The following is a 20,349-nucleotide window of genomic DNA, read 5'->3' as shown; positions in this document are numbered from 1 at the left end:
GTGGAACATCCAGGTGCTCTATTGCAAGCTTCAAACTTGCAACTATGTTTTTTGTGGACTTTAGTGACTTCCTCTGCACTATATAGTGTAAATTGTGCCCCTCTAGCATGCCATGAGATGCGAGTCCCGATGCACTCGCATCTCACGGCATATCCTGCCGTGTGTACACACCTCAAGTCTTTAGCTGACACTCTAGGATTCTTCTACACCTCAGTGAGCATTCTGCGCTATGCTCCTGCAGTCATCATTACAGGACGGCCACTCCGAGGGAGAGTAGCAACAATGCTGAACTTACTTCGTTTATAGACAATTTGTCTTACCATGGACTGTTGAACATCAAGGCTTTTAGAGATACTTTTGTAACCCTTTCCAGCTTTATACAAGTCAACAATTCTTAATAGAAAATCTACTGATAGCTCTTTTGTGCGAGTCATGGTTCACATCAGGCAATGCTTCTTGAGAATAGCAAACTCAAAACTGGTGTGTGTGTGTTTTTTATCAGGCAGGGCAGCTTTAACCAACACCTCCAATCTCGTCTCATTGATTGGACTCCAATTACCTCTTGGAGAAGTCATTAGCCCAGGGGTGAACCTGGGCTAATATGTGGACAAGGTATGTGAACATACCTTGTCCACCCTGCACTGTGAATGTTTACATGGTGTGTTCAATAAAAACATGGGAACATATAATTGTTTGTGTGCTATAAGCAGACTGTGTTTATCTATTGGTGTGACTTACAGTAGATCAGATCACACATTTTATGAGAATTTATGCAGAAATCCAGGTTATTCCAAAGGGTTCACATGCATTTTCTTGCAACTGTATGTATGATTGTAATGATCCTTGTTTATTTTTTAAAAGGTTGCTTTTGCCCCTTTTTTACAAAGGCTTTGGTTATGTTTAGAGAATCAGAAAATAGTCATTAAAATATACTCAATTTTTTTTTCCCAGTGTAATCATGCCCGTCGCTCACTAATACATGTAATCTGGGTATAGTAGTATAAAGGAGCTAAAACTGTCTAAAGTCCTGGTTATACCCCTTTCAGACAGAAAAATCCCAAAAACCCAGGTATTTCCCGGATACAAAAACCCGGGTACAACTAGGCAACTGACCCCCTTTCACACAGGAGCAAAAACCCGGGTATTTCCCGTGTCGACCCCTTTCACACAGAAGCCGGATTTTTACTGCAAAACTCTGTGTGTCATAAGAAAAGGACAGTTTTAAAGGCACACAGAGATGAGGTCATCAAAAGTGGGTGGTGACTGATCACTGTATTGCATTAACCATGGCATGCCACAAGGATATGTTGTAAACAAGTTTTATTGTTTTTATATACTGGTAGGTACATGTTACCTCGCATGGCTGTCAGTATATTTGCAATGTTTGAGTACACTGTGGCATCTTTGACTGTCCCAGTCATCTGTTTGCCGATATCCTCCTCCTCTCTCACTGCCAGCAGCTCTCACCTCTTGCTTTTACCAGTGGGCCATGCTATCCTTTTTTCAGCTCCCTAATGACCTCAGAGGCCAGCTCCATTGCCATGCCCTCCCAGCCAATCAGCCAGCACCCCACCAGGAGAGCCAATCAATGCCTAACAATGTGTAATAATCCCAAAAACCCGGGTTTTTGGAATACAGACCCGGGAAAAACCCAGGTAAATACCTGGGTCTAAAGTCCCGGAACTTTAGACCCGTGTTGACCCTTTCAGACAGAAGAAAAACCCGGGTCGACACGTCAAGAGCAGGGAAATTCCCGGGTCTTTTTTTCTGTCTGAAAGGGGTATATTGCCCCAATCAGCTGTCCAAATCACATTATTTCTTGCAACCTCATCAGGGTTCCAGCAGAAATGTGCCCACAGTCATTGTTTGTGCCCGTTAATTAGCATCGTGATCAAAGCAATTGAATCCTTGTAATCTGTCCTTTTTTCAATAGGAAATGTGTTTTATGCGGTCTCTTACCTGTGCTTTTATCATGCTCCGGAATGGTGTATCTAACTGTATTGTCATGCCTAAAATCATAATGTAACCACAATAATTATCAAGATTATTTCATTGTAAGTGAAGTCGGTTGCAACAGAATACACGAGGAACTTTAATTAAATAAAATATTTTGGCATAAAGGGTCTCGTTAAGGGTGTGTGTGTGTGTGTATTGGTAATTGGTGGTGTGAAAGTTCTGCTTCATGGAAACTATTTATGTTTCATGTTTAACAGAGGTGCAATGAAGTTTAATTCTGGACGCAGGATTGTCTGTTGGTAGTCACCTGTATTTGCCCAAACGCCATCCTTTGTGTACATAGGGATGTGAAAGGTCTGGGACGTACCTCTAATACCCACCTGGTGCATCCATCTGTCAAATCATTGAAATTTGGCAGGTTCAGTGTCTGTCTAACGCAGCCATAAAAGTCTGTGGTTGTGTGTTTGGGACCATAGCCCCTTTCGGCGGCACCCCATAAAGCTCGCTGGACGCAGGGGCGCAATTGAGTTTTCTATAATTTTTCTGATGATCACTATTTTGCCCCGGTGCCTATACTGTAACATATGCACTGTAGGCGGAGTTGGGTGTTTCACAAACGCCAGCTGAGGATGCTCAGTAGTCCTGGTACAGGATTGAGTGGACGGCTGATGTGGTCACATTACTCCGAGCACATCCTTTCAGTGCCCTCGTCCCTGCGGGTGAACTGTGATATGGTTTGGGTGCTATTATCACATATTGTGATGCGATTTTTGGATGCTTCTACTGCACAACGGAGACACAATAGATGTGATTATTAATATTTGTGCCCTAAGGTTCTGTGTGTGTGGTTGGTTGTTGCTTGCTGCTTGCTTCCATATATCTAGTAATTTGTGGTTTGTTAATTTTATCTTGCTGCTTGTAATTAGTGTTTGTGATACCATCTGATATAGCCTATTAGTCATGTGATGTCTCTCCTGCCTCAGACCCCCCATCCCCCAGCATTTTATAGATATTACCCGAACCCTAACCCTCCTTCTAGTTTGGTTGCTAAGAGCAATATCATTACTTGCCCATTTTTGGTATATGGTGCCATATGCGTATAAGTCCTGCTGTGCTAAACCGGAGTAAAGGTGTCCATACACGGTGCGAGGGTGCTGTGCGATGCGGGCGTCCCATCGCACAGCACATAAAGTCTGTGCAGCCCACGCTTTTTGAGCTCGGTCCCCATCGCATCTCACACAAATCGCATGCGATGCAATCTAGTTCAAAACGCACAGGGACATTGTACCGTGTATGGGCACCTTAACAGGTTCATGCTGATAGTATGCATGACCTTGATATGTAGCGGTATGTGAGCTTTTCCCCTGTACCCGCTGCTCTTCAGGCTCCGATATGTTATCTCCTGTGTGGAACTTGGAAATAGCTGTAAGCCATAACCTACATTATTATGTGGACGTAATGCCGCATCGTAATCAGGAGAGTCTGTTCCTGTGGGAAGTCCAGTAAATACCACAAAGGTCCTTTTTTATAATCTGAAAAAGAACATAAAACATAAAATAGTTCTGTGTGTGACTAGCTGCCCATACACTAGTAAGATTTATCTTCAGATCTGGCTGGTTGGAACAAAAACATGGTTATGTATGAGAGCAAATGACAGTTGACCAGTTGCTTGGAAATGCTGGAAAACTGACAAACTGTCACTCATCCATAACCATGTTTTTGTTCCAACCAGCAAGATCTGAAGATAAATCTTACTAGTGTATGGGCACCTTACTCTGCCCTACCAATCGGAATAGTGGGCTGTACAATTGTGCCGGGCACTTTTGAATTGGCGACTGTCAGAGCTATTCAGTTGTTGCTCCCAGCAGATCTCTTTAGCCGTTAATGCTATTTTAAAAGCTGTGACGGCTGTACCCATCCAAAGTCTAATGTGGGCGGCCAAACTACGGACTCCTCACACATTTTCTTTCTCGTAAGGAAAGACGTGTCTGCCGCTGCCAATGGGCGTTGTATTGGTGCAGCAATTGAATAGCTCCCATTCATGCGGGTGCTGGGTGGGTCTATATGTGAAGGCCTGAGTATTATAAGTAAACACTGAGGGGTGAATTTATGAAGCTTGGAGAAGTGTTATTTATCCCCATAAAGAACGTTATGAGCAAGGTGATAATGGTTCAGCTACAATATGTAAATTGACAGGCAAGAGCTGATTGGCTGAACCATTATCACCTTGCTCATAACGTTCTTTATGGGGATAGATAACACTTCTCCAAGCTTCATAAATTCACCCCTCAGGAACATATGTGTTACAGTATATAAATTAATAATAATCTGCCTCTCCATGGTTGTACTCTAAGCAAGCTCAGTAGCCTCACGGAGAGACCAACTGTAGGCCCTAATAGTGGGAGCACAGAAGGCCGGGCTGGTGTGAGCGCGGTGCCCTGCTGACCAGCGTGCGCGTCTGTGTATAGTAGCCTTGTCCTAGGATCAGCAGGTGCTGGCAGGTGCTGAGCATTGGATGTCAGCGTACTCCTGTTTACCAAATGTGTTTTTCTGGCTGGTCATGTGCAGCCGGCGGCTCTAGTAGACATTCCAGACATGTCTGCGTGGGTTAATCTGCAACCCCCTCCCTAATACTACTCTCTCTCTGTGTATGTTTTGCTGTTTGCACCAGATCCTACGTCACCTCTAGTACACACATCCCAGGAGAGTGTGTTGTTCCTGAATGATGTCAGCCCAAAATCCCCCCCCCCCCTGTATTATTACACTAGATACTTGTAAGCAGTGAGCAGATAATTAATGCTGATTCTCTGCTAACCCCACCTGCACTGATATTTTTAGAACATGTATAGACCTGGAAGGGAAACTCCAGAGGGTACTAATCCTGACGGTTTCGTAATTCCAGAAATTAAGTCGCTGCAACCTTGTGTAGCTCACCAGTGACTGTGCTGCTATCTGTTAGTATAGCCTTGTAGCTCACCAGTAACTGTGCTGCTATCTTCTGCTATAGCCTTGTAGCTCACCAGTAACTGTGCTGCTATCTTCTGCTATAGCCTTGTAGCTCACCAGTGACTGTGCTGCTATCTGCTGCTATAGCCTTGTAGCTCACCAGTAACTGTGCTGCTATCTGATGCTATAGCCTTGTAGCTCACCGGTGACTGTGCTGCTATCTACTGCTATAGTCTTGAAACTCACCAGTGACTGTGTTGCTATAGCTTTGTATCTCATCGGTGACTATGCTGCTATAGCCTTGTAACTCACCAGTGACTATGCTGCTATAGCCTTGTAGCTCACCGGTGACTGTGCTGCTATAGCCTTGTAACTCACCAGTGACTGTACTGCTATCTGCTGCTGTAGCCTTGTAACTCACCATTGACTGTGCTGCTATAGCCTTGTAGCTCACCAGTAACTGTGCTGCTATCTGTTAGTATAGCCTTGTAGCTCACCAGTGACTGCTGCTATCTGTTAGTATAGCCTTGTAACTCACCAGTGACTGTGCTGCTATCTGTTAGTATAGCCTTGTAACTCGCCAGTGACTGTGCTGCCATCTGCTGCTATGGTCTTGTAGATCACCAGTGACTGTGCTGCTATCTGCTGCTCTGGTCTTGTACATCACTACTGACTGCTATGGTGTTTAAAGGCCTATTTTCTCTCCCATGGTACACTGTGCTATATTCCTGTATCACAGACATAGCAGACACTGCAGGATGATTAGCCTGTTACTTGTTGAAATCCCAGCAAGGCACTCTTGTCATCGTGGTGACCCGATATTAGCGATCTCTGTAACCCTCATCCTTTATAAGTGTGTAGATGCAGAGCCCCTTGTGCTGCATGCAGGGGCACACTCCGCTCCCGGGCTCGTGTCTCGGCCAATTAGGATGTTAAATGTCTATTCTGTGAGTAACTATTATGTTTCCTGCTGAGTGACAGTGACCGTGTACTGAGGTTACCTCACTCAGGTAAACAGTCGCGGTCTCCTACCCGTGTGTAACATAACCTGCCAGCTCCTGAATGACCTGAAATTGCTGCAAAGCCCTGGGGTGAGGCGTACACGTTCACTGTCAGCATCTGTAGCGCTTTTACTGATCTGTACAGGCGATACTTCATCAGGTTCCGTGTCAGCGGGCGGCTTGTGGCGCGGAACACAGATTTGTTTTTTCTTTCACAAAACCTAAAAGATAGAAAAAGAAAGAAGGAAATTTAAGATCATGTTCATGGACAGAAATGTGGTGGATGCTTTAACCATAAGCTGAGAGTAACTATTAGTGTGGTTCCACATGCATTTGGGATATCTCAGCTCTGTGATTAGTGATCACTTTACTGTAGATTCCTTCCACTAGTAGACTTTCTACACCAAGTAGTAGGGATGTTGTGCCCCCGGGTCCTGGCACGTGCTGTGATCTCACCTAGCATTTGAACAGATGAGTGCGGGGTTAGCGGGCAGCTGCAAGCGTGGGAAGCGGGCTTAGCGGCAGGCGGGAAGCGGGGTTGGCGGGAAGCTACAAGTGTGGGAAGCGGGGTTGGCGGCCAGCTGCAAGTGTGGGAAGCGGGGTTGGCTGCAAGCGTGGGAAGCGGGGTTGGCGGCCAGCTGCAAGCGTGGGAAGCGGGGTTGGCGGCCAGCTGCAAGCGTGGGAAGCGTGGTTGGCGGCGGCCAGCTGCAAGCGGGGTTGGCGGCGGCCAGCTGCAAGCGTGGGAAGCGGGGTTGGCGGCGGCCAGCTGCAAGTACGAGTAGCGGGGTGCTTATTACCAAGATTTCCTGGAATGCATTTATGGGTTCTGTGTCTATATGGCACATGCCGGTGCCTAAAGATGGAAAATATCACAGTACTTTATCCTGTGACAGGCATATTCTAGTCGGGTGTGAATCAAAGGGTTGACCATGTCTATGTCAACAGGCACAAGGTCGACGCAAGCAAGCGGTCCACAGGAAAATGGTGGCTATGCCGCACCCGGATCGGTGTTGTGTAGATACCATAGTTTCACAAACCTACGTCTGCAGTGATCTATTACTCTGATCAGACCCTGAAGTACGGACATGAAATACGGCTCTGTCCCTGGCACAGAGAGAGCTACTGTCTCCTCTGTAAATTAGATGCAGCACGGAGAGCTGTGTAAGAGCTTGGTCTTGTGATGCCAGATATTGGCCAGCCTTATGTAGTCTTACATATTCCATGTCCCACGGACCTCGCCATAGTGCACACGTTGCTGCGTATTGTGATTGCTGCTGTCCCCTGGGGTGGTGAACTGTAATACACATATGTGTTGCTAAACCTGACCAAACTGAGCTTTATGTGCGCAGTAACATAGACCAGTTGAATATAGCCTTATGCTCTTGCGTCATTTACACAGGAGATCGGAAGCGATAGAAAAATTGATACCACCCGTATGGATGACCAGTTCTTGGGCCAGATGTATCAAGCTGCAAAAAGTGAAAAAATAAACAGTGATAATCAACCGGCCAATCAGCTAATAACTACCATGTCACGGGCTGTATTTGAAAAATGACACTAAGGAGCTGATTGGCTGGCTGTTTATCACGGTTTGAAGCTTGGTGCATCTGTATCTGCAGTCAGATCCGCATCGTAACGTGATTAGCACACGTTGGTGGCGGTATCCCGTGATTGCGTCATGTGTGCGTGTGTGTGTGTGTATGTTCTGTATTTTGTGCTGTAAGGGCAAATATAAACCACTTGGGGTCAATCCAATTAGGTGTGAGATCAGTTTTAATTTATGGATAACTGCAAATTTTTATTGCAAATTCAATTTGCAATCCAATTAGCATTGAACCGGTCAGAGTAAAGGTATCTTTCCGCTCACACCTCACCGAGGGTGAGAGATTGAGGGGAAAAATCCTTATTTTAATGTGTCGGAACGCCATTCTAATGGTGTGTACACACGGTAGATGTGCCTTAAGATCCTATCCACGATCCGATCAGATTGGATCGTGGATAGGATCTTAAGGCACATCCGATTAGCATCCTATCTTGACTATATAGTGCAGATCTGCACTATATAGACAAGGCAGCCAAGACTTTCTGGCTTCCGATACGTGAACGCGCATCGGGATCGCAAGGGTTAAAACCCTTGCGATCTGTATCCGATGCCGATCCGATGTTGACTATATCGTCAACATCAGAAAGGAAATCGGACCGTGTGTACACAGCATAAACCTCGTGCACACCCCACTAATTACGTAAATTGAAAGCTACCGCCCATTTTGGGGGGTTTCAAAAAAAGGCCTCCAGTTACTGCAAAATCAGCTTGTCTACTCATTCGGGGTGTATTTAATTTTTATGGGAAAAAAAACTGTTGCTTATTTTTGTTTTTCTTGCATTATTTTTGTCACCGTATCGCAAACGCTTCAATACCAATATTGAACTTTAATCCTAATATCTCTGTGTATTTGCAGGTTGACGGGAACGAGTGGCTTTGTGACAGACGGGCCTGGGAATTATAAATATAAAACGAAATGCACCTGGCTGATTGATGGAGGGTAAGCATTGCCCGATGTCTCTGATTGGTCCGCCTAGCGAGAAGTGTGGGCGATTGATTTGCTCTTTAATAGAGAACGGAGGAATATGGTCGCTAGGTAGACACTATGAAGATATGTTCGTTTGACCACTAAAGGTCGACACGAGTTAAATCGACACGTGAAGTAGGTTGACATGGGTAAGGTCAACCGGGTCGGAAGATTGACACAAGCATTAGCAATGGGAACGTCGACAGTCAAAAGGTAGACATGAGTTTTCCTCATCGATATTCAGGACAAAAACGTGAAAAACTCATGTTGACCTTTTGATTGTTGACATGTTTCTGTCGACCTTCCGACGACCTATTTCATGTGTCGACGTTTAGTGGTCGACCTAATGTATGCCCATTTTCATAGTGTCGACTCTGACCCATACCTGAAACTGGACGGTGTAATGCAGGCATGTCCAAATTATGGCCCTGCAGCTGTTGTGAAACTACAAGCCCCATCATGCCTTGCCACAGTTTTGCTATTGGGGAATGCTAAAACGATGGCAAGGCATGCTGGGATGTGTAGTTTCACAACAGCTGGTTGGCCGCAGTTTGGACATGCCTGGTGTAATGTAAATGAACATTGGAGCTTTAACCCCTTCACTCTCCCCCTAACAATACTCCTCCCACACAGTGCTTTCGTCCGCTCCTAGGTTGGTTTCGCACCTATTGGGTCTGATGACTACAAAGCCGTGGAAGTGTCCGCAGTCCTCTACTGATAATGCTGTTCCCAAATTATCTTCTATGGGGGCGCCTGTCTGTAGACGGCCCAGGTCATCCTTTGTGTTTAGAGGAGAGGACGCTTTCCCCACCAACCTCGGCCACTCACTCTGGGGTAGGTGGCAGTGAGCCAGAGGAGGAGTGGCCCATGGCAACCAATCAGCATTGAAGTAGCATCTATACCAGGGCTGGGCAATAGAGGCCCTCCAGCTGTTGATGAACTACACATCCCAGGATGCTTTGCATTAGTTTTGCTATGTGGCCATGCTGAAACTGATGCAAGGCATGCTGGTATGTGTAGTTCATCAACATCTGGAGGGCCGCTATTGCCCAGCCCTGATCTATACTTTTCAAAATGAAACAGAGCGGCTGATTGGTTGCCATGGGCCACTTCTCCTCTGCCTCCCTTATCACCGCTTCATACATCTGCCTCTCACTTCCTGCCCTCAGGTCCCAATCCACAGGCTCACACCTCATGTCATCTGTCTTTCTCCCCCCTAACTTAGACTGTAAACTCGTTGATTGTAGCACGGTCCTCCCAACTCCTGCTCTCACTTAGCCTTCACCTACTTCATAGCCGTTAGCCCCAAACCCTTCTCACTCAGCAGGTCATTGAAGCACAGTGGTGGCCCGGGTATTGTCAGTGACGACAGCAAAGGGCACAACCCTTTCTTACTGCCCCTGGCACCTCATGGCATTGCAATGGGGGGGATAGGGGAAGGGGAGTTTAGGAGTCCGCACACACTTTAATTTGGGAATATCCCCTGAATCTTATTTTGGGGCTGGCCTTTAAATGCTGTTTGTTAGGCAGTGGGTGCTATCCGGGCAATCGGGTTAAAGTACAGGTTCAAAAAGAGAAAGAATTGCACTGTGGATGCACACCTGAGAAGAAGAATATTTCAAAGAAGAGTAGAAATATTCTGTTTTTATTTTTAAAAACTCATAACTTTATTAATTTAATTCAATGTAAAAAAGAGGAGATAAACAACCTGTCAGGATTTTTTAACATATAGAATCCGTATGGTGGTCTCCCCTTGTTGCTTGTGAAATTTTTTCAAAAGAGTTTAAAATGCACATACAAACATACAACATATAGTGTAGTGTGCTATTGCACGAAAAAATAGAGATGGTGAATATAGGGATTTAAAAGAGTTCCCCTTTTGCTGGCTTACAAAAAAGACGACATTGTGTCTGAGTTAGATTCTTTTTCTGATGTATTGCCCTTTTTCATAGGGTTTATACCTCCTAGGTTTACTAGCCCCCTCTCACAGGGTTTTGTAAATCCTGTTCATAAGATTTTGGCCTCCTAGATTTACTAGCCCCCTCTCACAGGGTTTTGTGAATACTAGGAGTAATTTAAAGGTTTAGTATCGCCTCGATCGGAGTGTTATTTCCCAGACAGTTTTGTTACTGTATTCCTGGTCTCCTTTTTATTTATTCAGGTGATTGACTATCATCTGATTGTGTATCATTTAGTATACTCTTTATTTCCAGAGAGATTTATTTTTAACTTCAAAAGAATGCAGATTCGGTATCATATATTTATATTGGTCACAAAAAAAGATAATTTTTCTCATACGGTAGTTTCTTTATATGCAGGTTTATGTGCAGTGCAGCTCTCTCTCACTGAGCTGTATGCTGTTTTATGCTTTTCCCATCTGCGTTATAATGCCCTTTAGAGGGTTATTTTATGTGTGGGTTGTAGTGACTCCAATATTTGGATATTGTGATGCTTCTCACTCTCACTGAGTTGCATTCACTAGTATTACAATACTGGGGTTAACCCCAGTATTGTAATACTAGTGAATGCAACTCAGTGAGAGTGAGAAGCATCACAATATCCAAATATTGGAGTCACTACAACCCACACATAAAATAACCCTCTAAAGGGCATTATAACGCAGATGGGAAAAGCATAAAACAGCATACAGCTCAGTGAGAGAGAGCTGCACTGCACATAAACCTGCATATAAAGAAACTACCGTATGAGAAAAATTATCTTTTTTTGTGACCAATATAAATATATGATACCGAATCTGCATTCTTTTGAAGTTAAAAATAAATCTCTCTGGAAATAAAGAGTATACTAAATGATACACAATCAGATGATAGTCAATCACCTGAATAAATAAAAAGGAGACCAGGAATACAGTAACAAAACTGTCTGGGAAATAACACTCCGATCGAGGCGATACTAAACCTTTAAATTACTCCTAGTATTCACAAAACCCTGTGAGAGGGGGCTAGTAAATCTAGGAGGCCAAAATCTTATGAACAGGATTTACAAAACCCTGTGAGAGGGGGCTAGTAAACCTAGGAGGTATAAACCCTATGAAAAAGGGCAATACATCAGAAAAAGAATCTAACTCAGACACAATGTCGTCTTTTTTGTAAGCCAGCAAAAGGGGAACTCTTTTAAATCCCTATATTCACCATCTCTATTTTTTCGTGCAATAGCACACTACACTATATGTTGTATGTTTGTATGTGCATTTTAAACTCTTTTGAAAAAATTTCACAAGCAACAAGGGGAGACCACCATACGGATTCTATATGTTAAAAAATCCTGACAGGTTGTTTATCTCCTCTTTTTTACATTGAATTAAATTAATAAAGTTATGAGTTTTTAAAAATAAAAACAGAATATTTCTACTCTTCTTTGAAATATTCTTCTTCTCAGGTGTGCATCCACAGTGCAATTCTTTCTCTTTTTGAACCTGTACCTCATGGCATTGTCATGGACTAATTAGTGCACACGGCTTGTATTACAGGCCAATTACACCATAACAAACCTCTTACTCACTGGGGAAGTGGTTCACTCATTTCTGCTCACCTTTAGACTTTGAACAAACACTTTGTTGTTCACACAGAGAATACAGAGCTGGCCAGAGGTTGTCGCTGGAGAGAGCGCTTCCCCGTAGTGAGCGCTGTGCAGGCTGTCACACACGGACAGCTTTTTTGCATTTTTCAGCAGAAAAGAATGTTGACCAGGTCTCTGAGCGCGACACACGGAGATAAGAACTTGTGCCGCACTTTCTAGTTTGTCAATAAACATCAACATTCATAACTAGTGTCAGGTCTTGATAAAGTCAGTTGCAGACAGTTCCGTAGTTGGGTCATGTGACCCATCACAGCTAATCAGCTGCTCTCCACAAACAGCTGATTGGGGACTGGAAGATCCGAACAATCAACTCTTATATCTGCACCCTTGGGTGTAAATTTACAAAGGCTTTGAAAAAAACGAAGAGGTGATGTTGCCCATAGCAACCAATAAGATTCTGTCTATCATTTTTCTATTGCATCCTAGAAAGAGATAGACCGAATGTGGTTGCTGTGGGTAACATCCCATTTCATTTTTGACCGCTTTAGTAAATTTACCAGAATGTCTGATGGCCGCACCGGAGAGTTGTGGAAGACCGGAAATATCCCTGCTGATACTGGTAGAGAAGGACCAATAGGAAGCAGTTGTGCACAGTCCAGTGTTCCGTGCACACTCAGCCATCACTGTTATCGGGAACAAGCTTTCCTTCACACTAACCCTAGAAGTCACCACCCGAAAAGTTCTTACCCATAATGCAAAGTCATGGTCTGTAGTGTCCTTAACTCCCCCCCAATCCCAAGAGCTGCCTCACACTAACTGCGCCCTCCTGCCGTGCCCCTAACTGCACCCTCCCCAGGGGTTTCCTCCTGCCATGCCCCTAACTGCACCCTCCCCAGGGGTTTCCTCCTGCCATGCCCCTAACTGCGCCCTCGCCAGGGGTTTCCTCCTGCCATGCCCCTAACTGCGCCCTCGCCAGGGGTTTCCTCCTGCCATGCCCCTAACTGTGCCCTCGCCAGGGGTTTCCTCCTGCCGTGCCCCTAACTGCACCCTCCCCGGGGGCTTCCTCCTGCCGTGCCCCTAACTGCGCCCTCGCCGGGGGTTTCCTCATTCCGTGCCCCTAACTGCACCCTCCCTGGGGGTTTCCTCCTGCCGTGCCCCTAACTGCACCCTCCCCGGGGGTTTCCTCCTGCCGTGCCCCTAACTGCACCCTCCCCAGGGGTTTCCCACTGAGTAAGTAACACGGATGACAGGGGTCAGCCAGTTACGTGGATCCTCCAGTATAGCCACAGTATCTTTATTACCCACTGCTGGATTTGTTTAGTAAAATACGTCCTCCGATAATTGTTAAATATTGACATGAGTGATGAGAAGAAGCTTTCAGTCATTTCCATTGCACTTTGCAACAGTGTTGGAATATCTGAATCCTCTGTGTATCCACATGCAACAGATTCATAATGTATCCTCAGTGATCACATCCCCTATACTCCCTGTACCGGGGCCATTCTACATGCGTCCCTCCAGCTGCTGCGGAACCACACATCCCTGCATGACTGACCCCAGATATGCTATTAAGGAATGCTGGGATGTATAGTTTGACATAAGCTGGAGGGCCACATATTAAATACCATTGCAGTGAATGGTTGGACAGGATTGGGGATGGTTGATCCGTACATAGGGGCAGCCCAGGCTATGACTGCATATGCAGCCGGTGTAGAAGTACAGAGTAGGAGACCACTCGGAATAACAGTTTGTGTCTATTTCTAGAGAGAACACTACGCTACGTCTCCGCTTCATCCACTTTGCCACAGAGTGTAGCTGGGATCACCTCTACGTGTACGATGGAGACTCCATCTACGCCCCGCTGGTCGCTGCTTTCAGGTAACCTCCTATCCTCACAGGCCGGGAACCGTTCTCTGTACCTCTCAGCTCTGCCAGCTTTCTGTACCCTTAGGGAATGATGTATGAAGCATTGGACAGCGGGCAGGTCTTATCACCGTACGTTCTATAAAATCTTAGGTAAAAGGTGACTTGTTGATATAGGCCACATGATACATCATCCTCAGGTTGTACAACAAGTGCTGCACCAGTCCTTCTTTACTTCCACTGGCATGGAAGTCCCGGAGCAAGAGTGTGTTGTACCTGACGGAATGAGTCATGTTGGAGTATGATCCTATACATATTAACTACCACTGATCTACCCATGATCTCTTACACAGTCCAGTAACATTAGTTATGTATGGATGGTGCTACTGTTAGTAACGAGGGCCGGGAATATCTATCTGGATCAGCAGAACCATCAGAATACTGATACTAGAGAATTTCTTGTTGTATCTGCGCACTGAGATTGATGTTATGACTAGCTGCGGACACTTATGGATCTGACTGGGATCCAATCTTTTTGAACGTATATAATTTTTGTGGGTTAGTGTCGCACTCTGTCTTATTAATCAATATGCAGTGATTATACATATATATGGGTGCATATGTCTGTATACAGTAGAAATTGGTAATAGACTCAGTATGTTTGCAATTGTAATTTACTTTAAACAAGGATTCAATTAAAATGTACACAATTGGCCACAAAAAAGTGTAAATTGGTCATAAGCATAAGTTGGATAGTCTGTATGCTCAGTCCTAACTGTGCATCAAAGGTTGGTGATTGCGTAAACTTTAGGAACAGTCTGATAAGTCTCTGGTGAGAGCACTTGGATAATAGTCTCTTAGGGTTATCTGAGCGCGGCGTCCCGCTGTCAGATAAGCTAGTGGATTCTTCGGGTACCCCTTTAACAGCCTGATGTCACTCCTAGGTTTTCAGGGGAGTGTGCGGTAGGTGCAGTTTAGGGTGACCGGTGTCACTTCTGCTTGGGGCCGTGTTGCTGCGGCGTCGCACACGAGTGTGGGACACTGTATACGTCTGCGGCTGATGCAGGGACTTGTTTCAGTGGACCGGCCTTACGGCTGACCTTGTAGCAGTAGGCGCCATCTCACTTACTTTTGCCGGGATCCCTCCTGCCTCACTGCTCGCTCACAGCCTCCTACTTACCCTGTCCGGGCGCTTGGTTCCACTTCCATGCGGCTGCTTGTGATCGTCTCAGATGCTGCCGTGCAGGTGTGGGTGGTATGCTCCTTCTGAATCCTGTGTGTGCACAAATAATACGGATACTGTCAGTATCTAAATGGGATCGGACAGAAGGAAAATCAGTCCAACCGGTCTTATGACGTCAGCACCTGCCCCCGAGTTCGGCCATCTCCGGCCAGGATAAGTCAGTCTAGACCGGCTTTTATCTGCAAACGGCAAAAGAAAAGAATTTGCTGGTCAGTGACCAAATGATTTTGCACCTGTGCGGACGCATGCCAAGTGACGTGTAAGCGTAGTCATCCCCTCATGCAAATTGCGAGGATTCACGGGAGGGTTGGCGGGACGTTTGTTAGGGCGGCGTGCAGCGTTTACCTGTCACCAGGCTGCAAACAGGTCTGAATAAGGCACTTCATCCAGTTTATTATGGCGGTAAACTGCTTGCTCCTATTACAGTGTGACTGGGCAGGTAACTGGTCTTTGCATCAGATTAATGTGTAGCCCTAATTTGGGTCCACGGTGATCGGTATTCATCGGCTTCCCCAACTCCTGGCTACTGAAACGTACGCCGTGTATTCCCAATGATTTAGCTCCAGCTATTGCATTTGGAGACCTTGGGAAAAGCAGGAGGGATTCCACGTCCTGGGAACTTACCATGGTGGTAGCGCTCATGTATAACTAACCACTGGGATCTGTTTTGTGTGTCCACATAGGTGTTGCTTAAATGCCCCCTGCACTTATTAGTAAAGGATCTTACCAGGAAAGACTAAAAGATCTTAATATGTATACTTTAGAGCAGAGAAGGGAAAGGGGGGACATGATAGAAACTTTCAAATATATCAAGGGCTTTAACAAGGTACAGGTGGGAGACATTCTTCACAGGAAGAGGAGCAACAGAACACGAGGACATGCACTGAAACTAGAGGGAGGAAGGTACAGGTGGGAGACATTCGTCACAGGAAGAGGAGCAGCAGAACACGAGGACGTGCACTGACACTAGGGGGGGGAAGGTACAGGTGGGAGACATTCTTCACAGAAAGAGGAGCAGCAGAACACGAGGACATGCACTGACACTAGAGGGAGGAAGGTACAGGTGGGAGACATTCTTCACAGGAAGAGGAGCAGCAGAACACGAGGACATGCACTGAAACTAGAGGGAGGAAGGTACAGGTGGGAGACATTCTTCACAGGAAGAGGAGCAGCAGAACACGAGGACATGCACTGACACTAGAGGGAGGAAGGTACAGGTGGGAGACATTCTTCACAGGAAGATGAGCAGCAGAACACGAGGACATGCACTGACGCTAGAGGGAGGAAGGTACAGGTGGGAGACATTCTTCACAGGAAGAGGAGCAACAGAACACGAGGACATGCACTGAAACTAGAGGGAGGAAGGTACAGGTGGGAGACATTCGTCACAGGAAGAGGAGCAGCAGAACACGAGGACGTGCACTGACACTAGGGGGGGAAGGTACAGGTGGGAGACATTAGTCACAGGAAGAGGAGCAGCAGAACACGAGGACATGCACTGACACTAGGGGAGGAAGGTACAGGTGGGAGACATTAGTCACAGGAAGAGGAGCAGCAGAACACGAGGACATGCACTGACACTAGAGGGAGGAAGATGCAGGGGAAATGTGAGGAAGAATTACTTCACAGAAAGAGTAGTAGATAAGTGGAATAGCCTCCCATCAGAGGTGGTAGCGGCAAATACAGTAGTACAATGTAAACATGCTTGGATTGATATCCTTATAAAGAAATAAGGATCAAATATGGGGGCAGATGTATTAAGCCTAATCAAGAGATAAATGCAAGGGTGATAGAGATAAACATCCAGCCAATCACATCCTAGCTGCCATGTTACAGGCTGTGTTTGAAAAAAGTCAGTAAGGAGGTGATTGGCTGGATGTTTATCTCTCTTTATCACCCTTGCATTTATCTCTTGTTAAGGCTTAATACATCTGCCCAATTGTTTCAGGTAACATGTTTAAAAAAGGGGCAGACTAGATGGGCCTAGTGGTTCTGATCTGCCGTCACATTCTATGTTTCCATCTTAAAGTTTCTATCTGTTCCCCACACTAGGGTAGTTGCAGGGACATAGGGTCACTGCTGAAGGCCATTTGGCTTCATGGTTCCCTTTCCGTGTATATTGTCCCCTAGCACCTCCCTAGCTGCTGTTTGGGTTAGAGAATAGGCTGTAAGACCTATTACTGTACTCAGAATGCAGTGAAGGAGATACGCAGTAATTGTATTTACAGCTTCCGATCGGCTCGCTCAGCGCCTGCTTCTGCGGTTTAGTCTGCACCTGATTAAATCCGTCATATTAATTATACAAATCCTTGGCATGATTGTCTCTCATAACATGAAGTGAGACGCTCATTATAGAAGTGAGGACGGGGTCTCGCCAGCAGCCTCACTGGTCAGAGCATGAAGCAGGAGAGATTAGGCAAATAGAATTGAATACGTTAAGCTTTGATCTTATCTTTATTAGCAATGCTAGAGTCAGTGGAGAGGGGCGAGTGAGGGCAGACGGCCAACGTGCCTCCCAACTATCCCGATTTTAGTGGGACAGTCCTGTCTACACGGATGGATCCAACAGTAATGCTGCTTTCCCACTGCCTACCCGGGTAAAGACCCGTTTTTTTTAAACGTGTCTTTACCCGGGTAATAGCCACAAAGACCCTTTCCCACTGCAGCTTTTAAACGTTAAAATAACGTTTAAAAGCAGTTTTTGTCCCATTCACACTTACCCGTGTAAACCACAAAGCAACACGTTTAAACTCGCTAGTAAACCTTGCCTGTCATTAAAAACATCACATGCACCAATTATGTTCTTAACCTTTATTATTATTTCTAAATACCGTTTAAAACCCTTTCCCATTGCCAAAAAAACGGCTCTTACACGGTAAAAACACTGCTTTTTACCCGGGTAACAAATACCGGTATTTGTTACCCGTGTAAAGCAACCTGGAGCTTTCCCACTGCAGCTCTAGCCGTTTAAAAAGGCTAAAAAAAGGACATTTTACCGTGTAAAGCCTGCAGTGGGAAAGGGGCATTAGTGTCCTGACCATGAATTACAGAAATGTTAAGATTAAATGGCATTTATTTTTCAACATCGTCTCAATTTTCTTCAATACACTTCTCCCATCTCCTTGATACTGTTCAGGGAAAAGAAAAATGGCCGGAAAAATACATTGGCCGTAACCCCAGTCCTGCACGGCAGTGGTGACATTGTAATCCTATTGGAAACTCGTCACATGAGTGTTCTTCTTGTGCTTTGGAAAGAGGAAGAAGTCACAAGGGGGCCATACTTTGCCTTGTCTTGCGAACTTTTGGAATCCGTTGTATGAGTCACAAGTTGTTGTAGCTCTACCTACCAAATAATCAGTGTACACTGTTCCATCTGCATCCGAAAAAAATTAGGTCATGAACGGCTGACCCCAGAATTAGTTTGGAGGTGAGGTTGAGTTTTTTTTCACTGAATTCTCTGTCTTTTCAACTCTAAATAGTGGATCTACATATCATCCATTGTCAAGAATAGTTCCAAAAACTCTGGTTTTCCAAAGGTATTTGGCCAAAAAACACACTCGCGACGCATTCATCTTATTCACTTCTGGTCAGGTGTCAACCTTCTCGGAAACCCATTTGGTGCAACCTCAATTTTTACAGTCAGTACTTGAAGTTTTGGTAGATGAGATACCAGTAACCTGGAGAGATCAGCCGTTAGAAGATTGTGGATATTTTTTATCATTTCCGGTATGCTAACTTCCACAGGGGAGTCTGCGCTGCTGTGAATTTAAGTCAGCGTCTTCATTTGCAGATATTCAAATTTCGGGTTTTTTTTCTCAGTTTTTAAACTTTTTGGTATTCCGTTTATTTTTCAATATCTAAAAAGAAATAGCAGGATTATTCTGTCGTTTTCAACGGTATTCTACAAAGTCCTCGTACGTAGATACATAAGAAAATCAATACAGTGAGACCTCTACTATTATGTTGGAACACAGAAGTGTGGATCCACTCTTGTATGTGTGTCGCGCATTTTCGAGGCAGTTAAGTTTGCGGTTTTTCTTCCTGCTCTTCCAATAGGCAGTGACCAGAGTTTGGCGACTGAGTATATTGGCCATTGGCTGACGCAGAGGACTTTGGGGCAATAAAGTTTATGGCAAACACACAGGAATCTCAGCCATGCAATAAACACTATATATAATCTATATCATTATGGTTTCTGCTTGGGATTCTCAGTAGCCGCCCACCATAAAACCTCTCTGGTATAGTTCCTGCAGTTATCGCGTTGGGCAGCCTCTGTGAGTCTCCTACCTGCTTCATGCAGACGTGCCTGGCACACCTTACTCAGGTTATTATTGGTCAGAGGTGAGGAAGTCTGTAACAGCCTCCGCCAACAACAGTTGCGCGCCCAGTCGTGGCAAGAGGCGTTAGAAAATGTTATCTCTCCTGGTTGTAAAGCAGCATTTGATATTAATTGCAGAAATTACAATTGCGTTATATTTCTTTTTGTCTGATGCAATGCCTTCTGGGTATAAAAAATCCCTAGGCACAGTGTGTGGGTGCAGCACGACTTGATAAAAAAAGAAACCTTAAACTAAACGCAGCACTGACACCTAACAAAGACGTGTTAAATGTATTCCTTTACACACCTGTGTCCACCACCTACATCGATGGCTGCATCAGCAGTTTGCAGCAATGACATTGCTCATAAGTGGCAATAACTATGAATGCAGGCGCGGCCTTTGTTGCTGGCCGTAAATAAGGAACAATAACCATAACAAACTATTCAGTGATATAACAGCAAATGTATTGCCTGCTCGAGAAATGCCAAATATACTGGACATCAAATACATAAAAACACTAATCCAAATTTCTCATTTAAGTGCAGCTTTATTAAGCTCAGTGAAGTGATAAAGTGTCTGGTTTTTATCACCGGCCAATCAGCTCCTAACTGTGAAGTTACAGGCTTGGTTTGAAAAATGACAAGTAGGAGCTGATTGGCCGGTGATAAAAACCAGACACTTTATCACTTCACCGAGCTATATTAAATCTACCCCTTTAATCTTTGTGTGACATAGGGGTCTATGTACGCCTTAAGCTGCCCATAGACGGTCCGTTCCGTACTATGAGACGCACGCTTCCGCGCATCTCATCGTACAGTACAAAAAGTATGTGCTGCACATACTTTTTGTACTAGCTGGTTATGCACAAGGTATGCAATGCGATGTGATGTGTACTATATAAGTCCCAAACG

At 45.1% G+C, this 20,349-nt stretch overlaps 1 protein-coding gene across 1 annotated transcript in view; it reads left to right on the top strand.

Moving 5' to 3' along the window:
- ATRN (attractin) overlaps positions 1–20,349 on the top strand; it is a 154,614-nt gene that overhangs the window by 13,186 nt on the left and 121,079 nt on the right. Inside the window, exons 2-3 of the mRNA XM_083185472.1 lie at positions 8,363–8,446; positions 13,778–13,891. Of these exons, the coding sequence (XP_083041598.1) occupies positions 8,363–8,446; positions 13,778–13,891 (198 nt within the window). The remainder of the gene's footprint in view (positions 1–8,362; positions 8,447–13,777; positions 13,892–20,349) is intronic.

This window comes from Crinia signifera, chromosome 1 (genome assembly GCF_055691185.1).
Source record: "Crinia signifera chromosome 1, ASM5569118v1, whole genome shotgun sequence".
In the NCBI taxonomy this organism is placed as follows: Eukaryota; Metazoa; Chordata; class Amphibia; order Anura; family Myobatrachidae; genus Crinia; species Crinia signifera.
Note: the sequence above shows the minus strand (reverse complement) of the source record. Positions and strands in the feature narration are given on the sequence as shown.